This window comes from Tasmannia lanceolata, unplaced genomic scaffold (genome assembly GCF_043159265.1).
Source record: "Tasmannia lanceolata isolate RefF3 unplaced genomic scaffold, GAP_Taslan_0.1 ptg000002l, whole genome shotgun sequence".
Classification (NCBI taxonomy): Eukaryota; Viridiplantae; Streptophyta; class Magnoliopsida; order Canellales; family Winteraceae; genus Tasmannia; species Tasmannia lanceolata.
This window is the reverse complement of record NW_027518679.1, coordinates 8,031,182-8,056,440: the sequence shown is the minus strand read 5'-3', so window position 1 is coordinate 8,056,440 and position 25,259 is coordinate 8,031,182. Positions and strand designations below refer to the sequence as shown.

The following is a 25,259-nucleotide window of genomic DNA, read 5'->3' as shown; positions in this document are numbered from 1 at the left end:
TTGTAATTATTAATTTTTTTTTGTGTTTGCTAGCTACAGTTGCCATTCGCATCTTTTCACCGAGAAAATTTCAATCCTACCCCCCTTGATGCTTTTAACAAAGGCACCCATTATATCAAATAATTTCAATCCTACCCCTCCTTTATGCTTTTAACAACTGCACCCATTAAAGCCATATAATTTCGATCTTACCCCCTCCTTTATGGTTTTTTAATTAAAAAACTATAGGGTGATCTTGACCATCGGATTTAAGATAAGAGGAATTATGGAAACATTTATAGATTGGAGGGCTAGGATCGGCCTATGGAAATTATTTTTGGGGCACAACCTATTTATGTTGTGTTCCATCACATGGACGGTTTGGATCAACCTATGACGTGGTTCGTACAGAGAGTTTTTTCGATTTTTTTGAAAAATCCGTGAGAATTACACCTCACATTTTTTGACTTTTTGACCAAATGCCCCCAACTCATATAATTGCAATCCTACCCCCCTCCTTTATGCTTTTAACAAAGGCACCTATTAGATCATATAATTTCAATCCTACCCCTCCTTTATGCTTTTAACAAAGGCACCCATTAGAGCCGTATAATTTCGATCTTACCCCCCTTCTTTATGGTTTTTTAATTAAAAAACTATAGGGCGATCTTGACTATCCGATTTAAGATAAGAGGAATTATGGAAACATCTATAGATTGGAGGGCTAGGATCGGCCTATGGAAATGATTTTTGGGGTACAACCTATTTATGTTGTGTTCCATCACATGGACGGTTTGGATCAACCTATCACGTGGTCCGTACCGTTCTTTGTCGGCCCGTGCATCGCACGGGTTTTTTACTAGTATACTATATAGCAGAAGAGAATTTTTTAATTTTTTTGAAAATTCTATGAGAATTACACATCACTTTTTTGACTTTTTTTTAACAAATGCACCCATTCAACCCACATATTTTCAATCCTACCCCCTCCTTTATGCTTTTTAACAAAGGCACCCACTAAAGCCACATAATTTCAATCTTACCCCCCTCCTTTATAGTTTTTTAATAAAAATTCTATATGGTGATCTTAACCATCCGATTTAAGAGGAATTATGGAAACCTCTATAGAATGGAGGGCTAGGATCAGCCTATGGAAATGATTTTTGGGGCACAACCTATTTATGTCGTGTTCCATCACATGGACGGTTTGGATCAACCTATGACGTGGTCCGTACAGTTCTTTGTCGGCTCGTGCATCGCACGGGGTTTTTTACTAGTGTGTGTCTATATATATATATATATATATATATATATATATATATATATAATCTAATCTAATACTATCTAGCATAAGAGAAAAGGGAGAATTATTGTCCATTTAACACGTCAATGGGGATGATTTTTACCGTTTTTTGCCCTCCCCACATATCAGTACATACTATCTATGTGAGGATAAAATCGTAATCTACATACAAAAAGTACAGACACGGGTACCTATTCATGACAATTACGGAAAAAAACTACCGATAAGAGGTAAAGACATATGACAATGACGAAAGAACTACTATATATTACTCATGCAGGACATTTGCAAAATATTGACGGATTCCGAGCACCTGAAGAGGAACAACAATTATGGAAACCTCTATCGATTGGAGGGCTAGGATCAACCTATGGAAATGATTTTATGGGCACAACCAATTGATGTTGTGTTCCATCACATGGACGGTTTAGATCAACCTATAAAGCCACATAATTTCAATCTTACCCCCCTCCTTTATGCTTTTTTAATAAAAAATCTATAGGGTTATCTTAACCATCCGATTTAAGAGGAACAACATATTATGGAAACCTCTATAGATTGGAGGGCTAGGATCAGCCTATGGAAATGATTTTTGGTTCATAACCTGTTTATGTTGTGTTCCATCACATGGACTGTTTGGATCAACCTATGATGTGGTCTGTACAGTTCTTTATCGGCCCGTGCATCGCACGGGGTTTTTTACTAGTATATATCTATCTACTACTATAAGCTGGGAGGAAAAGAAGAGGATTTTTTGATTTTTTTGAAAATTATATGAGAATTACACATCACTTTTTTTGACTTTTTTTAACAAATGCACCCATTCAACTCACATATTTTCAATCCTACCCCCTCCTTTATGCTTTTAACAAAGGCACCCATTAAAGCCATATAATTTCAATCTTATCCCCCTCCTTTATGGTTTTTTAATAAAAAATCGATAGGGTGATCTTAACCATCCAATTTAAGAGGAATTATGGAAACATCTATAGATTGGAGGGCTAGGATCAGCCTATGGAAATGATTTTTGGGGCACAACTTATTTATGTTGTGTTCCATCACATGGACGGTTTGGATCAACCTATGACGTGGTCCGTACAGTTCTTTGTCGGCCCGTGACTACTATAAGCTGGGAGGAAAAGAAGAGGATTTTTTTATTTTTTTGAAAATTATATGAGAATTACACCTCACTTTTTTTTACATTTTTTAACAAATGTACCCATTCAACTCACATATTTTCAATCCTACCCCCTCCTTTATGCTTTTAACAAAGGCACCCATTAAAGCCATATAATTTCAATCTTACCCCCATCCTTTATGGTTTTTTAATAAAAAATCTATAGGGTGATCTTAACCATCCGATTTATGAGGAATTATGGAAACATCTATAGATTGGAGGGCTAGGATCAGCCTATGGAAATGATTTTTGGGGCACAACCTATTTATGTTGTGTTCCATCACATGGACGGTTTGGATCAACCTATGACGTGGTCCGTACAGTTCTTTGTCGGCCCGTGCATCGCACGATTTTTTTACTAGTATACTATATAGCAGAAGAGAAAAGAAGAGAATATTTTTAATATTTTGAAAATTCTATGAGAATTACACATCACTTTTTTTGACTTTTTTTGACTTTTTTTAACAAATGCACCCATTCAACCCACATATTTTCAATCCTACCCCCTCCTTTATGCTTTCTAACAAAGGCACCTATTAAAGCCACATAATTTCAATCTTACCCCCCTCCTTTATGGTTTTTTAATAAAGAATCTATAGGGTGATCTTAACCATCCGATTTAAGAGGAATTATGGAAACCTCTATAGAATGGAGGGCTAGGATCAGCCTATGAAAATTATTTTGGGGCACAACCTATTTATGTTGTGTTCCATCACATCAACGGTTTGGATAAACCTACGACGTGGTCCGAACAGTTCTTGGTCGGCCTGTGCGTCGCACGGGGTTTTTTACTAGTATATATATATATGTATATATATATATATATATATATATATATATATATATATATATATATATAAGCTAATCTAATAATATAGCAGAAGAGAAAAGGGAGAATTATTGTCCATTTAGCACGTCAATATGGATGATTTTTACCTTTTCTTGTCCTCCCCACATATCTGTACATACTATCTATGTGAGCTTAAAATCGTAATCTACATACGAAAAGTACCGACACAGGGTACCTGTCTATGACAATTACGGAAAAAAACTACCGAGAAGAGGTAAAGACATACGATAATGACGAAATAACTACTTTATATTACTCATGCAGGACACTTGCAAAATATTGACGGATTTCGGACACCTGAAGAGGAACAACAATTATGGAAACCTCTATAGATTGGAGGGCTAGGATCAGCCTATATCGATTGGAGGGTTAGGATCAACCTATGAAAATGATTTTACGAGCACAACCAATTGATGTTGTGTTCCATCACATGGACGGTTTGGATCAACCTCTAAAGCCACATAATTTCAATCTTACCCCTCTCCTTTATGCTTTTTTAATAAAAAATTTATAGGGTGATCTTAATTCTTAACCATCCGATTTAAGAGGAACAACATATTATGGAAACCTCTATAGATTGGAGGGCTAGGATCAGCCTATGGAAATGACTTTTGGGGCACAACCTATTTATGTTGTGTTCCATCAAATGGACGGTTTGGATCAACCTATGATGTGGTTCGTACTGTTCTTTGTCGGCCCATGCATCGCACGCGTTTTTTTACTAGTATATATATAGACACACACACACTAAGCATGTTTCTTTCCGTTGTCATTCGTCTTTTTTCCAAGAAACATTTTTTTAGGAAAAATGTTTCCTCCAATAAAATAGTTTCCCACTACTAATTTAGGTTTGCCGCCCTCAACAAAAGGAAAAATGTTTCCTCCAACAAAATAGTTTTCCACTACTAATTTAAGTTTTCCGCCCTCTGCAAAATTAAATTTTCAAAAATTAATTTGGTTGATCCCTACAAAGTCAACGCCTTTTTGGGGTCAAAGGGTCAAAATTGAATTTACCGCTATAATTTATACTTTAATTACTAAATTAGTTTTGAGGAGAATTTCTTTCCATTTCAAACCCTTATTCGTTGAAGATTTCCCTTAGAAGGAGAGACAGTGTGCGTGGGGGACTATATAATAGAGATTTAAAGGGAGATTTAAGGAGGTTATTGATAGGACATAAATACGGCGGGACCCTTGAATCTCACCACGTGTCGCCCATCCGGCAGAGGAATCTAATCATGATTAGGAAAGACATTAATACACGGTAAAACCACGTGACCTTGCCACGTGTCACCTCTCTCTCAAAAAACTTCATCCTCACGATTATGGGGAAGATTACATAACAAAAACACGGACGCCGTCGAACCAGGGGGACAGCCCAATCCAACGAAAGAAGGTTTCCTCTCTGAAATGATGAAAAAAGTCATGGCGCCCCTTAAAAAAGATTTGCATGCGAGATCAAAGTATAATACACCATTAAGTCCTTAGGAGAGGGGAGACGGGAAAGAGGAGAGGAAGAAGGGATCCAATCCTATCCCTCTCAAGGCCGGCCGAAGGAAAGAAGCTACCCTAAAAAATGAGGCAACATCAAAGGAAGTACGGGGTTTGTTACTAAGATTTGCTGATTCTAAGTAAGAGAGGGGAGAGAGGTCTGGACGCCTGAATTCCACCCCCCCCCCCTTTCCCTTCCTACCCATTGCCTCCAACCCGCCCAACTAGATACCAGAAAAAGAAACCGCATATTGGTCTTGGTAGACCTGATTATACCTCAGCCATTTCTTATTGTTCATTATATTGTTGGTCCTGAATCTGACTTGGGTGTTGAAGTGGTCGTCCGGGACCCACCCCGGACCTCTCTGACCCCTCTGTTTGTGATTGTAGACCCCAGCGGAGGCTCACTACCCACCGCACGATCGCAGACCCGGATTCCGGCGCCATCATATTGGCACCATCCGTGGGACTCGTTTGAGTTTGAACGCTTCACGACAATGAGAAACCACGCCCAACAGCAAGAAACAGGAGTAATGTCTAGGAGCCAAGCCCAGCATGCACAAACTCATGTCTCAAATTCTCGGGAGCCGAACTCACCGGCCTCGATCGGCCCGCCTCCAGCACACCACAAATGGTCCCTACCATGAAAATGTTCAACGAACTTCGCCAAGAGCTATTTCCACGGTTACCTCCACAACCAAGACCTCCAGCCCCGGAGATGCCCCCGGCAACGCATGATCGGACGGAAGCCTACGACGAAGACGGCAGGGAGTCACCAGAGGAATGTCATCATCGGCGGAGGCGCGCACCGATCCAGCGGGCGCCCTCCCCTTCGACAAATAGCCCTTTACCTCGCCCAGCTGGGGAATATCAACCAAACGCCTGGAAACAAGGTACCGAAAGCCACGCCCCCCTACCCGGACGACTCGATTCCAAGAGTTGCCTATGATACGGGCGGAGGAGGTAGCTACCTTGGCGCAACTGCCAGGGCTAGACCAACTGGCCGATCTGCAGAGACAGATCCGAGAAGTTTAGCGAGAAATGAAGAAACCCTATGCCCACGACATCCTGGACGAATGGGAAAGAAAGACGGCGTCCCCATTCACCGCAGAGATCTTAAAAACCCCCATGGAAACAGGGATAGATCTCTCCCGATTCAGTTGTTACGACGGGAGCACAGACCCTCTAGAGTTCCTCCAAACTTTCAGGAGGGTAATGGCGCTCTGAGGCGCGTCAGATGGATTTATGTGCAGAGCTTTCGCCTCCTTGCTGAGACAAACCGCTAACGACTGGTACCTGTGTTTGGAGCCAGACTCCATTGCATCCTTCCACAAATTCAGAAGAAAGTTTACCGCGAGGTTCGCCAACAATCGCCTCCGCCATGATCCGGCGGATGCCCTCTTGGCCCTCCGACAAGGAAGGAACAAGACCTTGAGAGACTTCATGCTGAAGTTCAACGCTGAGCTAGCTCAACTTTCTAAGATCGATGTCCAAATAGCGGTCGCGGCACTAAAGCACACTACCACCGACCCAAATCTCAAACTATACCTCACCCTCAAGTCACCACGGGACCTATAGGAACTCGAATCCAAAACTAACAAGTTCATATGAGCGGAAGAAGCATGCGCACAGGAACGGAGCTGGGTCAGCCCCGAGGAAAAAAGGAAAAAAGACAATAGAGGGACTGTGAAACAGTGGGCCGAAGAAAGACAGGCGAACTGGACCCCATCCCCGTCTTTGAAAGGTTAGGAAACGCTCCCCTGAAGGTCCCCCTCCCCATGTCCTGTTCGCCATCAGAGATCAGGGTCTTCTAACCCCTCCCAAGAAAATGAGCACGGACCCGAAGAAGCGCTCCACCGGAAAGTTTTGCGATTTTCATAGGGACCACGACCACGAAACTGACCATTACTTCCATCTCAGACTCCAGTTAGAAAAACTGGCCGAGGAGGGTCATTTAAATCAGTACCTCAAGAGCCCCGCGCGAATTGAACGCTCACACGAATTGCATCACTCTGCCGACGAGCCAAGAAGCCGCCACCGATCCCGCAGCAGGCACTGCTCACGACACCACCGGTCCCCCAAAAGAAGAGAACCCCCTCGTCAGCCGCCGACCCCTGAACAGCCGCCAACTATTGTTGGAAAAATCAACATCATCGCGGAAGGACCTGCAGCAGGGGGGCCCTCGACAGCCGGTCAGCGAACATACGCAGAACGGGTATTCTCCTTGGAAATACCTTTCAAAAAGGCCTGGACTAATCCTCCCCAAGAAGACCAGGTCATCTCTTTCTCTTCTGAAGACTTCAACGGACTACAAGTTCCGCATGACGATGCACTGGTAATCAGGTTAATCATCGCCAATTTTGATATAGGAAAAATCTTGGTAAACACGGGGAGCTCTGTCAATGTGCTGCACCTTGAAACCTTTGAAGAAATGAAATTGGGCGAGGGAAGATTGGGGCCCGTGGAGTACTCCATCTAAGGGTTTTCTGGGGCGTCCGTACAGGTCACTGGCAAAATCGATTTACCCGTAACCTTCGGGACATATCCCCTTCAAAAGACCATTATGGCCAAATTTATGGTCGTAGATATACCTTTCACTTACAGCGCCATCATAGGACGCCCGGTCCTGAGAGACCTGGGAGCAGTAGTTTCTACCCCCACCTCAAAATGAAGTTTCCCGCTTGGACCGGGATAGAAGAAGTCTGAGGGCAGCAGATGATAGCACGCCAGTGCTATGCGGCGAGCTTGAAAGGAAGCAACGCCCCAGTAGAAAATTTCACGATCGGGAGCGAAGACCCCCGAGAGCGAGCCCGCACAGTTAGAGGGGAGCCAATTGAGGAGTTTTACTCCATCCCTATATCCGAAGACCAGCCAGAGAGAGAGGTCCGGATTGGTTCCCTACTAAAAGGCACCTTACGGGACCAAATGATCAGCTTCCTTAGAGCCAACAAAGATGTGTTCGCGTGGTCTACCTCGGACATGCCCAACATACCCGCGAAAATGACTGTTCACAGGCTGAACGTAAATCCGACCCTCAAGCCTGTCCGACAAAAGAAGAGAAACTTCGTGGCAAAACGACAAACTCACATCAAAGTGGAAGTGGAAAAATTGCTACAAGCCGGATTTGTCAAGGAAATCTGGTATCCCGAGTGGCTGTCCAATGTGGTGATGGTAAAAAAGGCTAACGGAGGTTGGCGGGCCTGCATAGACTTTACAAATCTGAACCGAGCCTGCAAAGAATCCTACCCCCTTCCACGCATAGACCAGCTCATCGATGCCACTTCCAGACACGAACTTCTCACCTTCCTAGACGCCTTCTCCGGTTACAACCAGATAAAGATGCACGAGCCCGATATTCCAAAAACTACGTTCATCACTGACCAGGACGTCTACTGCTACACTGTCATGCCCTTCGGGTTAAAAAATGCAGGGGCCACGTACCAGCGGCTCGTGAACAAGCTATTCTAGAAGCAGATAGGCAGAAACGTGGAAGTATACGTGGATGACATGCTGATAAAAAGCCTGAAAGCCCACAAACACATCTCCGACCTCCAAGAAACCTTCGACACTCTGCGGCAAGCCCGGATGAAGCTCAACCTAGCAAAGTGCACCTTTGGGGTAACCTCCAGGAAATTCTTAGGATTCATGGTTAGCCAAAGAGGCATCGAGGCTAACCCTGAAAAGATCCAAGCCATCATAAATATGGAACCCCCGGCAACGGCAGCAGAGGTGCAGCGGTTTGTGGGGCGGGTCGCCGCCCTCGGCCGTTTTATGTCCAGATCGGCGGAAAAATGCCAGCCATTCTTTAAGTGGCTAAAGAACATACGGGAGTTCGAGTGGACCCCGGCTTGTCAAGAAGCTTTCGACGCCTTAAAATAGTACCTCCAAACACCACCAGTGCTGAACAAGCCTGAGCCTGGGGAAGAGCTGTTCTTGTATTTGGTCATCAGTCCTACGGCGGTAAGGGGGGTACTGGTTGGGCAAAGAGACAAGCGGGAACATCCGGTGTACTACGTGACCAGGATCCTCCATGGTGCGAAGGTTCGGTACCTGGATATAGAGAAGTTCACCCTCGCCATCGTCACCGCCGCCCGGAAGCTCCGCCTCTACTTCCAGGCCCACCCCACAATACTTTTAACTGACCAACCCCTTAGAAAAAATCTACAAAAGCCGGAGACCTCGAGAAGAATGGTAAGCTGGGCCGTCGAGTTGGGAGAATTTGACATACAGGTCCGACCAAGGCCGGCCATCAAATCCCAAGTCCTCGTCGATTTTATAGTGGAATTCACCGCTCCTGCCACAGAACCGACGGTGATGGACGAAACCAGGGCCCCCGTCGAGCAAACGATTCACGGAGGCAAACGCGATGGGCCCGGATTACCCGAAGAGGACAACGAGGTCCATTGGACCCTGCACATGGACGGTTCAGCAAGTAAAGGAGGGTGCGGGGCAGGAGTGGTCCTCCAGGGCTCGGATGGATTCATTGCAGAGTACGCCCTCCGACTAGACTTCAAAGCCTCCAATAACGAGGCTGAATACAAGGCCTTATTAGCAGAGCTGAGTCTAGCCACGGAACTGGGCACAAGGAAATTAAAAATCTACAGTGATTCACAACTGGTGGTCGAACAAGTAAACAGGACGTACAAGGCCAAAGAGCTCAGGATGAAAAGATAGCTCCAGAAGGTAAGGGAGAAGCTTAAAGGAATGGGGGAAGTCAAAATTCTCCAAGTACCACGAGGCATGAATGATCGCGCGAACGCCCTCTCTAAAATGGCCTTTGAAGAGACCCATAACTTTGGTTCCGTGTACACAGAGATACTGCTTCACCCTAGCATCGATGAAATGGAAGTCTTGGAAATCCCGGCGGGGCCAAACTGGATGGATCCCATAGTACGGTACCTGAAAGACGGGATACTACGCGAGGACAAACTGGAAGCCCGGCGACTAATCGCGAAGGCCCACTACGTACTCCATGGACCCAAGTTATACAAACGGTCGTACACATTGCCATACCTCCGATGCCTGGTACCCTTCGAGTCAGAATACGAACTACGGGAGGTACAAGAGGGGATCTGCGGAGATCACGGAGGCGGAAGGACTCTAGCCCAGAAAATCATAAGACACTGTTATTTTTGGCCTACGAACCTCAAAGACGTGCAGGAATTGGTCAAAAAGTGCAGCCCATGCCAGAGATTTGCCACCACCCCGCATCAGCTGCTCACGCCCTACACCTCAGTAGCGGGGCCGCTGCCCGTCGCCATGTGGGGCATGGACTTGATCGGCCCATTCCCAAAAGCCCCAGGAGGGCATACAATGCTGTATGTCGCGATCGATTATTTCACCAAGTGGGTCGAGGTTAAAGTTGAGGCAAGACCAAACTCAAAGGCAACAGAAAATTTTCTATCATGACGTGGCCTGCCGCTTCGGCATCCCAAAAGTGCTTGTAACAAACAACGGACCCTAGTTCGCAAGTGCTGAATTTTGCAAGTTCTATGATAATCTAAGGATTGAACACCGGTTCGCCTCTGTAGCGCACCTTCAAGCCAACAAACAATTAGAGGTAACCAACAGGATCCTACTCCAGAGTCTCAAAAAGCGGTTGGGAGAAACAGGGAAGTGCTAAGTGGAGGCGCTCCCCAATGTCCTCTGGGCCTACCGGACAACACCGCGGACTGCGACAGGGGAATCTCCCTTCGGTTTAACCTTTGTGGTCGAAGCGGTCATCCCAGTAGAAATCAGCCTATCCACTTTCCACACAGAAAACTACGACCAGCATGAAAATTCTGAGCTCCTCCGGAACACTCTCGACCTTCTCCTAGAAAAAGAGAGAGTAGGCCCTTCTCCGGATCACCTCCTACCAGCAAAAGGTGGCGCGATACTACAACTCCCGTGTGAAAAAACACATGGTAAAACCCGGGGATCTGGTATTACGGCGAGCAGAGGTATCCGACCCCGAAACTCAGGAAAGCTCGCACCAAAATGGAAGGGAACCTACAAGGTCGCTCGAGCGCTCCGCCTCGGAGCCTACCAACTTGAACACCTCGACGGGACCCCAGTCTCTCGAAGTTGGAACATGGACAACCTCCGAAAGTTTTTTCAGTAAGAAGAAAGGGTAAGAGTTGTGTTGTCTTTTAAGTTGTTAAGAATGTTTTGTTTATTTGTCTCTTTTTGTTATTTCCAGCACAAAGCTATGTATTTTCTTTCCGATCAATGAAATAGCGTTCCCTCCAAAAATCTACGCATCTCCACTTTCTGGCCCGTGACATATACGAGGCCAAAAGAACATAGGGAGTGAAACAGAGGTAACATCTGGGTTGATCCCCCTGAAAATACCCTAAAACGCTCCCCATGAGAAAAAGACTTGTCCTTTGTAAGGGGCAGACAGGGCCCATCAACTCCGAGCTGATTACTCGAGAGGAAGATAGCCCTTCCACGAACAAGATACCCAAGAGCGACGCCCCGCGACGGCGCACTAGAGGTATTCTTGCCAACGAAATTGAAAATCAACAACATCACATCAAGAAGAAAAACTTGCAAGAGGGCTTAGCCACCATATACAGTGTCACATAAAATATAGAAAGCAAGCGAGCCTTCCTTTCTGGCGTCCTCGCAACAAAAAAAGGGGGGGGAGGAGAAAAAAGAGAGTTCAAAGAGTTATTACAAATCTAGCACATCGACCTCAAACGAGGTCCTAAAGAAGCACTGTTCGGGAAAAGTCCAAAAGCATCTGTATCTTACTGGCCCCTTGCAGGAGCCTCAGCGTCAGTAGAGGCATTTGGAACGGCCATCAGATCCTCAACCAGCCCCCAGCATCCACTACCCCCTGAGAGAGGTCCCTCGGAACGGCGTCCTCAGCAGCATGCACCAACTTCTCCAAAGGAAAGAAGGGTCGGCATCACGAACGCGCCGCCGGCATTCGATAAAAGCCTCTATCTCGACATCGACGCTAAACGCAGCCGCAGCCCTATAAAACTCCGCAGAACCTCGCCATTCCTCTCGCACTTTCACCATCTCCTTAGCATGCGCCAGTCGGGCCACCAACAAGTTATTCTCCGCCCGGTCCCACCCCTGCTCAGACATCTTGAGCTGCCCCTGAAGGTTCTTGACAGTGTCATCAAGCACCGCCTTCTCGGTTTGGGCCTTCTCGAGATCCTCGCTCAGCTTACGGATGCGTTCTTCGAAAGCACCCATCTCGGACTCATCCTCGACCATGTGCTGCAACATCTTCTTGGCATAACTCTGAGCCTACAGAGCCCCACCACAAGCGAACCATTAGCGGTTCGCCACATGCAATCTCAAGACAACAAAAGAAACGAAAGTCAACCACACAATACATACGCATGATATAGAATGAAAGTATCAGGCCCCCAATGCCCTATGGGGGAATTTTTCCAACTAGGCCTCATCACCAGGAAGGGCAGTCATCAACCCCAGCTTTACCCCAACCCGTGGGTTCGAAAGGACACCATCCTCAAAACCAATCTTCCACTCCGGCTTGAACACTTCTCCTTGCGCCTGGTAACAATGCGCCGGGAACTCCATTCTATCCAAGAGCAGCTTGGTCATGATTGACCCCTCTAATCGGCTGGGCATTGTGGACCCCGATCTGAGAGAGGCGGGGGACGGGCCCCACAGCGAGTCTCAGGATTATCCACGTGAATGGAGAGCTCTACCAAGGAACTCTCGAAAGAAGTGCCCCTCACGGTATGAGTGGCGATACAAAGGGTGAGATACCTCTCGATTCGGGGACTAGCCCAGATTCGACGCGTACCTTAAACAAAGAAGAGTCATCATCCAAGGAAATGGGCCAAGGATCCCATACTATGCTCTGTTGCAACGGATAACCAGAGATATAAAAGAAGGTTCATGCCTGGTTATGAATTCGGAAGGTCTAAAGAGCACCTCATCCGCCCAAGTGTAAACACCTGGTCTCTTATGCCATTTACTTATTGATTTTGAAGAGTTTTGGGCGAAAGTCATATGAAATGGGAACGAATATCTCCGAGAAGACGTCTACCTAATCATGCATGTCTCGGAGACGATTAATGAACACACTTAAAAAGAAATAAAATAAGTGTCACCTAAAATTAGCTAGGTTATGAATGTCATACCTAATTGGTGTCTAAGTTTTGATGTGCGAACACATGCATGCTACAGCTAAAGGTATAGGATCTGTACATGAAAGTAAGAAAACACATCAAAACATAAAACACAAATCAATCATATATATGATAGGACAAGACAAATCCTAACTCTAATGCGACTTGACTCGGACCAAGATGGCCGTCCATCCCAGCTGCTCTACGTATCCCGGCCTCGGGAAGAATCGGAGTCAACGTAGTTCGATGACCTATTCTAAACTACGATGCCTAACCATCTAGAACCGCTATCCTAGACTCGATCCACTAGACTCGACTGATTTTTAAAGCTTTTTTGTACAATTGCTTTAGTTCATGTGAGTTGTAATTTTTAGGACTCTATATGCCCTAACTAATGCAAGTTGATTTGCCTTAAGCTAATGCAGGTGGGCCCTACATCCTATGTGTAACTAGGCTGTGCAACCTAAGGAAAACCATGGGGTGACTATGTGCTTCCTAGTCTAGCCATCGGTTCGACTGAATGTCTAACCGATCGACTTGAGGCCTTCTAACTCTAGGGACACTCACACGACAGGACACACCATATCAACAAATCAGGACAGACTCCTAACTCTAAAACACCCTAAATGTCTAGGACAGAATCCTAACTCTAGGGGAAGATTTTTTTGAAAAGGTTTTGTAGAGTTTTTTGTATTTTTTGAAAGTTTGAAATGTTTATTTTTGAAAGGTTTGGCTGGACTTGGGATGTGGATCCCAAGCTGCACTACGTACCCTGTTGAAAGGGATCAAGCCAACGTAGTTCGGAACAGAATTCCTAACTACTCTCCTAATGACTCAAGATTTTTGAGATTTTTGGTTTTTCAGATGTTTTTGATGTTTTTGACACAAGAAGATAGAATCCCATCATCATAAGGGGAGGACAGACTCCTGATGTCCCGCAAAGGTTGGACAGCATCCTATGCTTTGCGGGGGGAAAAGACAGAATAACAACTCTGCAAGGGTTGGACAACATCCTATACCTTGCAGGAGTAGATAAAGATCACACGATTTGATGATAGGTTGGAAAGAATCTTAACCCCTATGATGATAGGACAGGCTCCTGAAAAGATTGACTCTCTAGCTAAGGACAGACTCCTATGCTAATGACTCTGAGAAGGGCTCTAATGAGACATGACATGTCTCCTAAAACAAAAGGATAAGTAAGGCCAATGAGACAAAGCCTGTCTCCAAAAGGTTTGAATTTTTCTACATGAGACATAGCCTGTCTCCTCCATGCTCAAGATGACTCTTTTATTACCCTTATAATGAAAAGGCTCCTAATGCTTAAGGGGATCCAAAAGACTGGGTAAGTCTTGAAAATAAAAGAGGGGACGGCTACTTTGGACTAAGCGAGTCCTCTATGGATGGGCTTGGGCTAGCGCCTTCATCGCCCTTGCGATGAATGGAAGGATCTAGGAAGGATCTAACGACTTGAGGCTGTCTTTATAAAAGACAAAAGAAAGAGGGATACTACATGGACCAAGTAGGTTTCTCTAAAATATGGGCTTGGGGTAACTCCTTCATCGCCCTTTTACCTTCTTTAACCCATCAAAATCAAGATGAATCGCAAGACCTGAATGCTATTTTACACTACCACGATGAACACATGTGGGTGCCAGACCCACAAAAATATGACTCAAACAGATAGGAATAAACATTGGTAATCTTTTAATTGTGCCTTTATCCCTAGACTAAATCATACTGCACCTCAAGATGTCAATGTTCTATCATAATATAAAGGGGCTACAACTACCAAGATTTCATACTATGATTCAATTCAATGAGTAAGAAAACAAGTGCAAGCCCAAACAGCTTGGTGCATATTTTATTCATTCAATTCTACGATCACAGTCCTAATAAAATGGCGCACATCTGAATTATAAACACACCTATCTATGATTTAGAAAAATACCTTTAAATCTATGGAGAAGTGCAAGGTATATAAAAAAAAATATTTTAGTAAAATATGACTATTTTCATGTAATTAAAGTAACAAAGCAACAGGTATGATGAAATAGCAAAAAATCTTATGACATGGTAGCAATTTTAGGGCATCAAGCTGTTCTAATATCTACACTAAGTTAAACCTGTCTTTCGTACCAAAAAAAAAAAGTGGCAGACACTAAGTTCAACCTAGCATTTCTCTCTAAAACATAAAATCAAAATGATCATGAAATCATTTTATTATATTCAGCAGTAACAATATTTTAGACTCCCCCAAGGGAATTTCATGTATTATATAGGAATGAGTAACGAAAACATGGTTTGGGTAAGGTTAATAATACCACAATTAAAAAAAATCATTCATGAACCTACCCTCTGCAATTAAGGAACCAAAATAACCTTAGCCATGGTAAAGGGACCTGTTACTAAAATAATCCATGGATGATCCTAGCAAAAAGTAATTCTTGGAATAATAATTATGACAGAATAATGTTGATATTAACATTTCCTAATCAATGTCTGCTCCACTTATTATTCATATTTTTCTATTTTTTTTTTGTTTGAATATCAAGATACAAAATGGGACAGCATGCATAAGGTGCAAAATGAAAACATCATATATGTAGACCATAAATTGCTCTTCCTAAAGTGTTCGTTGGCAACACTATTGAAATCACAAGGGAAGTCATTTTAATGAACTAGTACCATGTAAATTTCTAGATGAATGAAACTAAAATATTCAACATGAATCATTTGACAGTTCTTAGTGAAGTTGGATCATATCAGTTATATAACCAGTTAAATGATCTATACAAAATGCTATGATGGGGACAAACAAGTTTATCATTTCCTAAGGTAAGGTTCCATTTTAGAAAATAAGACTCAATGGAATTTCTCTTATGAAAACATCCCATTCAAGGTTCTTTACATTTATTTATCAAGTAAGGGTGTTCAAAATGAGAACTCACTTTAAAACTAAACAATAGTTTTTAATGAATTTGTACCAACTTAAAGGATGTCTTGTAATCCATTTTAACCATGAGCACACAATCAGATTTTGGGATAAAAATGAAAGCTCTAAATCAGGTGAAAGAAAAACATGGGTACAAAATATTGGCATTAATCCTTTATATTCATAGAAAATGATATTAGCATTACCATGTTGGCTTAATTGCACCAACCAATAGGGTCTTTTAATATTTGAAGTTCTGTTGAGAAATCCTACCAGTTCTTGTGAGAGGATAAAAGTAATGGATAAAGCAAATGGTGCAATTAACAACACAGCCACATTTTAAAGTGCTGGTGAGAGAAATCCCATCGGTTCTTGTGAGAGGATAAAAGTAATGGATAAAGCAAATGGTGCAATTAACAACACAGCCACATTTTAAAGTGCTGGTGAGAAATCCCATCGGTTCTTGTGAGAGGATCAAACCAAGTAAAAGGAACAGGTAGGCCAAATGGTACAATTAACAGCACATGGTATGTTCCAATAAAATCATGACTGAATAGGTGACACTTTGAAAAATCATAAACATATAACCAGTCATCACATACAGCCAATGGAGTAACTTAATCATACACAGGTTAAGAAACAGGGGGTTTAAAGTAACAACTCAAAATTTATAGAGTGGTGATAAGTTCATCCATATTAATATCACAACCTTCTTTTATTAAGGAACCCCAACCTTCTATTATTAACTGCTAAAACTATATAAATTATATAGCCCAATAGATATCTCATAAACACAATAATAAGCTCAGAATTCATTATATGTTTATACTCAAACTGATAACTCATTTTCATCATAAAAATAAATGATTCACATATGGAATTAAAACACAAATTTGAAAGAGAAATTAAAACACATATTTCAAAAAAAATATATTCAATGTAGTGGGAGCAATTAATAGAATCAATGATAGTGTGATCATCAAGTAAACTAAACATGCAAAATTTCCAAGATATTACCAGCCCGACCAATATTTTATTTAATATAATGACTCATTTTATTCCCCAACTAATTATCTAATGGACTACACAATAGTTGACCTCAACATCTTCACTAGAATCCCCCACACCTTTTCAAATAGATTATAAAAGTACAAATTGACTCTTATATTATTTAGGACATAATTGGACTGATATTTTTACTACATAAACATGAATACATAAATCAAAATTAGGCATATCACAGATCATGATTGTCAATAACAGTGCTACCTTTAGAATCAGATAGAAAACACAATTAAATGAAGCTAATCAAGATTATAGTGATGAAGAACACAGTTACCTCAACACCCCCCACATACTAGAGCAAAAGCTTAGACCAGAAACTAAAAAATCTTAATTAAACATGGACGCCCCTCTTAGCTTATTTAGTGATAACCTTAACAGCTAATGAAGGTTCACTATATGGATCCAAATAAAACCACTTGGACATTTTTATATGATAAAAATTTCTCAAATCAGTTGAAGGAAAAGACAATAGCTACAAGAGAAGTGCTATTATTAAAATGCAAGAGTGCGGACACTAGCTCTTAATATCAGTACATCTATATCTTGATATTTTTCTCAACTCAAAATTTTCTTAGCATTTTGAAAGCCATACAAGTATTATTACAATTCTCATAATATACACTCATAAACCAATTAAAGAAGAAAAAAATTTTGAATCAGAATCAAGCAAATAACAAATATGTTTAGAGAGGGAATGATGTTAACGCTACTGAGCAATAATTAGGCAAATATAATTGGGCTGATACCATAGGTTAATTTCATTTGAAAAATGATAATTGTTCAGCTCTTCTAAAATTTCCTCAACTCAATCTGACTTATGGTATTGAAAGAATTGTTAAAGGGCCATTTCTGCAAACTATATTCTGAAATAGTGGAAATATTATGATATTCATAAATCAATACTGGAAGAAAACAGGGAAGGGCTGTACATGGACATCTCCAGCTCTTAACAAAAAGAAAGGGTTATCATTATCATTTCAATGATTTCAAAACTATGGCAAGACTAGTATACAAAAGAATATGCTGCTATAGACATTTCTATGATCCAACAACAGAGAAGGGGCTATAATTGTATGCTGCTAAAAAAAAATCATTCCACACAAAGAAATAGATACAAAAGCTGCACTACATGCATTTTAAGCTAAAGTAATTATTAGAAAGATCAATAGAATTTTAGCTGTGGTTGTTACAGTTAATAATGACATTAAACAAGAAAACCAATGGTTCTAAAGAAGATAAGATAGTATAGAAAGGTTAATGAATTTGGATTTGTTTCATCCAACAGAGCGCCCTTTTTTCGAAATACAAGAGCATCACAATAATGAAAGATTTTCATCATATATGATGACACTTTTTCTAAAATTCTCTTCAAAAACTATGACTCTCGCACGAGAGTAAAGTAAGGAGAATGAAGTGACATATGATACATGTAGAATGAGTGTAAATATGATGTAAAATAACTAGGATGACTGAATATTGCTTACAGAAACTAATAAAAATTCAACCAGTATTTTATTTAAACAAAACATATTGAATAATATCATTAGAAGTGTAAATTTTCTTCCAAAAATGTAAAAATGCTATCACAAGTCACCAAATCCATTAGGAACTTAAATCGTCCTGATGAAAATCAATTTATAACATAGATCTCTTATTAAAATACAATCAAAGTAGTAAAAATCATGAAATCACTCAAGATCTTTGATCCTCCTAAAAATTTGATTTTAAACAATAAATCTTTCGTAGAAAATATAAGCAAGCTATCACAGGTCATGAAATCTATCAAGAACTTAAATATTCCTGAAGAAAATCAATTCAAAGAACTGATTTCTCATAAAAAAAATCATACAAATCAGAGAATCATTCGAAAAACTTGGATCTTTTATAAGAAAAATTAGACTAAAACACAGATCTTTTATTAAAAATATATACAGAGTAACACAAATTAATCTAAAACAAAATAATTTTAAGGAACTTACAAGAGGAATCATAAGAATGAAGAAACTCAAACTTATCAATCGACACATTATCAGTAAAACCTGAACTTATGAAATCAAATTTAAATCGAGGAAATGATAGAACATATTAAAATAAATACTAACAAAGAAAATACAGATCTATACTAACAGAGAAAATACATATTGTGGACCCTGATCCGAGAGAGACGGGGAACGGGCCCCACGCGCGAAGTCTCAGGATCATCCACGTGAATGGAGAGCTCTACCAAGGAACTCTCGAAAGAATATGCCCCTCACAGCATGAGTGGCGATACAAAGGTGAGATACCTCTCGATTCGGGGACTAGCCCAGATTCGAGGCGTACCTTAAATAAAGAAGAGTCGCCATCCAAGGAAGTGAGCCAAGGATCCCATACTATGTTCTGTTGCAACGGATAACCAGAGATAAAATAAGGTTCGTGCCTAGTTACGAATTCGGAAGGTCTAAAGAGCACCTCATCCGCCCAAGTGTAAACACCTGGTCTCTTATACCATTTACTTAATAATTTTGAAGAGTTTTGAGCGAAAGTCATGAAATGGGAACGAATATCTCCGAGAAGACGTCTATCTAATCATGCATGTCTCGGAGATGAATAATAAGCACATATAAAAGGAATGAAAGAATTGTCGCCTAATAATAGCTAGGTTATGAGTGTCATACCTAATTGGTGTCTGAGTTCTGGTGTGCAAACACATGCATGCTACAGCTAAAGGTATAGGATCTGTACATGAAAGTAATAAAACACAGCAAAACACATAACACAATTCAATTCTATACATGACTGGACAAAATGAGTCCTAACTCTAATGAGACCTGCCTCGAACTAAGATGGCCGTCCATCCCAGCTGCTCTACGTATCCCGGCCTCGGGAAGAATCGGAGTCAACGTAGTTCGATGCCCTATTCTAAACTACTATGCCTAACCATCTAGAACCGCTATCCTAGACTCGATCCACTAGACTCGACCGATTTTTAAAGCTTTTTTGTACAATTGCTTAAGTTCATGTGAATTGTAATTTTTAGGACTCTCTATATGCCCTAACTAATGCAAGTTGATTAACCTTAAGCTAATGCAGGTGGGCCCTATATCCTATGTGTAACTAGGCTGTGCAACCTAAGGAAAACTATGGGCTGACTATATGCTTCCTAGTCTAGCCATCGGTTCGACAGAATGTCTAACCGATCGACTTGAGGCCTCCTAACTCTAGGGACACTCACACGACAGGACACACCATATCAACAAATCAGGACAGACTCCTAGCTCAAAAACACCCTAAATGTCTAGGACAGAATCTTAACTCTAAGAGAAGATCTTTTTGAAAAGGTTTTGAAGAGTTTTTTGTATTTTTTTGAAAGTTTAAAATGTTTATTTTTAAAGGTTTGGCTGGACCTGGGATGTGGATCACAAGCTGCACTACGTACCCTGTTGAAAGGGATCAAGCCAACGTAGTTCGGAAAAGAATTTCCTAACTACTCTCTAAGACTCGAGACTTTTGAGATTTTTGGTTTTTTTAGATGTTTTTGTTATTTTTGACTCAAGAGGACAGCATCCTATCATCAGAAGGGGAGTACAGAATCCTGATATCCCGCAAAGGTTGGACAGCATCCTATGCTTTGCGGGGGAAAAAGACAGAAACACAGTTCTGCAAGGGTTGGACAGCATCCTATACCTTGCAAGAGTAGATAAAAATCACATGATTTGATGAGAGGTTGGAAAGAATCCTAACCCCTATGATGATAGGACAGATTCCTGAAACTGAAGGACTGACTCCTATGCTAAGACGGACTCATATACGAAAGGACAAACTCCTAGCTAAAAGGGTGGACTTCTAGTCTATGGGGTGGGCTCCTACGCTACAGACCTTAAGGGGACAGGTTGTGAGACTTAGGATAAATTCCCTATGGAATCGGCTCTAAACAAGGCTTGTCTCCAAGGGAGGAGTGCCTTATGAGACATAGTGTGTCTCCTAGTGTAGGAGAATGTCAATCCTAAGGCAAAGGAATCCCCTAATGAAATCAAGACATGATGATGAATACCCTTAAGGAGGTATTTCCCAATGAAGGGAACTTTAAGTGCAAGAGAATGCAAGGCAAGACAATTATGTGCAAATGATAGGTTCAAAAGAAAAGAAAAGGTTTAGCTTGCCATAGAAAAAGAATCTAAGAAATTTGGAAACCATGGAAATGCATTTGGAAATGATTTGAAGAATTTTGAAAGCCTAAATGTCTAGGAATGCTAAGCTCTTTTAGTTCAAGTGCAAGTCTCTATCATAGCTCCTTAACATCTTTTAATTAACCATTTTCCAACATCTTTTACAAATTTCCAACATGTTTAATTCAGGTTCAAATCATTAGTAGATTACTTGTTTGCATATCCATATCAAGTTTGACAAGGCATTGTTAAAGCACAACCAAACACCCAATTTTTACTAAAACGGGTCAAAAATGTAAAACAATTCATGGAAATTTACTAATACATGATTTATAACTTGCTAGTACGCTTACATATCCAAAAATAATCATTAGAAATGATTTAGAATCACAACAATCACAAAAAGCAAGTCATATCATATTAATGACATAAGGTGTAGAAAATGTGATTTTCTGAGGAAAATTTGACCATCTAGACATCAAAACCGTCAATACTCACAATTATCAAAGTTGTAGACCTCATGATTAGTGAAATTTTCTCTTTTGACTACTTCGGCCAACTCCAGCCAGAAATGGTTAGAAAATGATCATCTCTAGGTTATCGCCATTAAAAAGCACATTAGGTGTTTGGCTGAGAGTTTACACTCAATTTTTACACCCAAAATATTGTTTCTGAAAATTTTGTACAATAAGAAAGTTTTAAGAAAATTTGTAAGGAACAACTTTCCTTTCTACGGCTCTGGCCAACTCTGACCAGAAATGATCCGAAAACAGCCGACAATGTACTGTGCATAGCATGACAATTTTTTCGAAACAGCTGAAATCTTACAAATGGATTTTGACAATCAAAACAGCGATTCTGGTAAAAATTTGCACAATAAGAAAGTTTTGAGAAATTTTGTGTGGAGCAACTTTCCTTTCTATGGCTATGGCCAATTCTGACCAGAAATGGTCCGGAAACAGCCGACAATGTAGTGTACACAGGGTCTTGAGTCTTGAACTCAAAATCGAACTCTAAAAAAAATCCTAGCTGAAACAGAGCATACTACAAAAGGAGAAAATACAACAGGTGGTGTAATTATCAAGGTGTGAGGGCTGTTCGTATACAAATGGGATAGGGGCTGCTCCTAATAAAGAATTCTTACTCATACATTAAACTATATACCAACAAAAAGGGTAAAATCCAAATCCATACCACAACTTACTATAATTAATGTCAGAGCAAATACTAAACATATGGGCCAAACCTCTTTTAACTCTCAATGACTCTAACCACAAATTTAGAATGAATCAAAAATCTTTCCAACGTGTACAAGTGAAAACTGGAGAAATTTAGGGACAATAATTTGGGCTCATAAAAAAAACAACAATTTTTTCTTTTTTTTACCGATCTTTACTGAACACGAGAACATGCAAATTAACCCAACACAAACCTCCTATCTAAAAAAAAAACTAATTGAATTCAAGGCAATATTGTGTGGGTGTCATGTGATAACAAAATTTGAACCAATGGTCAGCACAGAACCATAAAAACAAGTGATGCATGTCTTAAATCTGAGTGAAAGACAGACTGTCATTATCAAAATTAAGAGAGCTGCCAAAATAGCAAGTGAAGGCATGTTATAACCTTTTCCTTTCTTCTTTCTTTTGAAACTGATGAGCAAGGGATCAAAATAACTTGAAAAACACCAAATAAACAATAGAATTTATGAAGTTCTTCTTAAAAATGAAAATTCCAGTTCAACGAGAACAGTAACGTGAGAAACATAAAAGAATTAGCAAGGATAATCTAAAAGAAATTATGATAATTACAATGAAAGAATACCTGCTCATAGTTTAAAACATCAATTAATCTTTTCCTTCTAAACAGAGCACTCTATTTAATATTAGAGACAGTACAACATGAGCAAGGCTGAAAATTAAGAGGACAGATTTTGCAATCAAATCATAAATCTCTAGCATCGTTCTATCAATTCATCACTATTATCATCTTGATCATAAAGATCAAATTAAAATAAAAAATCATGTTCAACTTACCTAATGGAGTAACTAATTCCAGACCTTCGATTTCAGCAGAATTCAAACCAAAGGATCAAAGAGGAAAGAGCATGAAGGTAGCAGACAACAAATCGAAATTGTTGATGAAGATTAAAAAAAATCAGAGCTTCCTTCTTGTTCAATCGAATACTAGTGATAGAGAAGTGTCCACAATTCAAGTTCTAGAAGATAGGAGCAAGGTTAGGGTTTAGAAATTTGGGGCTTTTCTTTCTCTCTAATCTCAGATCCGATTTTTTTCTTTTGTCGTTTCTCTTCTGCGGATGAGAACTGGCTGTAATCCGGCCAAGCTTGCTCGGAGAAGACGAATGGGAAAGCTAGGGTTTCGCATAGAGATCTCTCGTTCTCTCTCTCTCTCTCTCTCTCTCTTTCTCTCTCTGTTAGATTTGTAGAAAATGAGAGAAAAGGAAGAAAGCAAATCTAGGAAGGCTAGAGAAGTGATCGGAGAATAAAATCCGGTCAGAGCTTTGGCGAATTGCCGGAAACGCGATCGGAGAAGATGAGTTGAGGTTTGAGATCCCCTTTATCTCTCCTAATTCTCTCAGACTTTCTCTCTCTAATTTCTGCTAAAAAACCCTAATCCTCTACAAATGAGAGTTTAAGTCAAATTTATAGGAAAATAAGAGGGTTAATATCGGCACTACCATTTGATGAGCGCACGAAATGCGCGCGAAAATTGATAAGGCGCGCCAAAGAATCGTGTCTTTTCTAGCCTTGGATCGGCCCATCCCAGGATAAATTCGCTCCCCTCTCAGGATACGTTCACCCCCCTTTTGCGAACTTGCACCACGACATTGCTTGACTCGTTCGCTAGGCAAACGCGCTCGGATTTTGATGAAATTTTGCAGGGACCTTGCTGAGACCCTAACCTACCTTGGGGTGAAATTTGGAGTCCTACCTCACTGATTTGATATGGTTTTGAACAATCATGGAGGGATTTAGGGCACGGTCAAAATGAGGTGTCTACAGATGCCCCTCTTTGGCAGAGCGTGCTTGTCGCGCGAATGTCAAAGCTGAACAGACAACACATTTTGACTGTCCCAAAATGAATTGAAGAGAAAGAAGAACGAAGAAAGTGATTTTGGAAAAATCGAATTGTTGGGAGGAAGTGATGCCTCGGGGGTCTTGAATGGAAGGGATGCATCAGGGGTTTAAAAATGGAATAGGCTTTTTGTACTTCTCATATTTCTACGCTCGGGGCGGATGCTCTCAGGAAGAATTTGGTTTCAAAATTTCACATTCAACATGACCTAAAATTAATTTGGTGAAATGCTGGACACATTACTCAGCATTCAAAACACATTGGTGAGATAGCCTCCCACCAGACATATAACTCGAGTAACACGTCAGTCACACAGGTATTCCTGACTCCGCACTTGGGTGGAGGTATACTGTGGAACGACGGACCATGACTTGATTTTTCATTGCTAACAACAAAATAACTAGATAGAGCTGCGGTCCAGCCTTTCACCAAATTAGACAAGAAAGAACAACAGTTGAATGAAAATTTTGACCAAGGGTCCATGACGATAAGCCACGAAGAGCCTTGCAGAGAACGAGGGTCCACGGTGGTAAACCGTGAAGAGCCAGGCAAACGGGAATCAAGGGTCCATGGTAGTAAGCCACGAAGAGCCTCGCTAGAAAGATATGAGGTGGTTGGTAGGTTAGAAAACTGGGAATCAAGGGTCCATAGCCATAAGCTATGAAGAGCAAAGAAGTAATCGAGGGTCCACGGTGACAAGCTGTGAAGAGCCACACAATGAATCTAGGGTCCATGGCAAGGAACAATGAAGAGCCTAGCAGAAAGGAATCAAGGGTCCACGGCCATACCCCGTGAAGAGCCAAGCATTGAATCTGGGGTCCATGGCAGTAAGCCACGAAGAGCCCAGCATGCAGAAACAATGACATGTAAAAGATATGAATGGAATGATTATGAATAGTGGGTCCATGATATATCTGAAAGGACACATCACGAAGAGCCACCAAGGAGGCAAGGGTCCATAGTGTACCTGAATGGTAGACCATGAAGAGCCAAGAAAGAACAAGGATAGTGGGTCCGTGATACAGCGTAGAAGACAGATCACGAAGAGCCACTCAGGAAGCAAGGGTCCATGGTATACCTGAATAGTAGACCACGAAGAGCCTTGGAAACCAACGG

General features: G+C 41.2%; 1 protein-coding gene across 1 annotated transcript; it reads left to right on the top strand.

Annotated features, from left to right (window-relative positions):
* Positions 1–6,628: 6,628 nt before the first annotated feature.
* Positions 6,629–7,279, top strand: LOC143887983 (uncharacterized). Its single transcript, XM_077392248.1, has one exon. The coding sequence runs from the start codon at positions 6,629–6,631 to the stop codon at positions 7,277–7,279; it is 651 nt and encodes a 216-aa protein (XP_077248363.1).
* Positions 7,280–25,259: the final 17,980 nt, after the last annotated feature.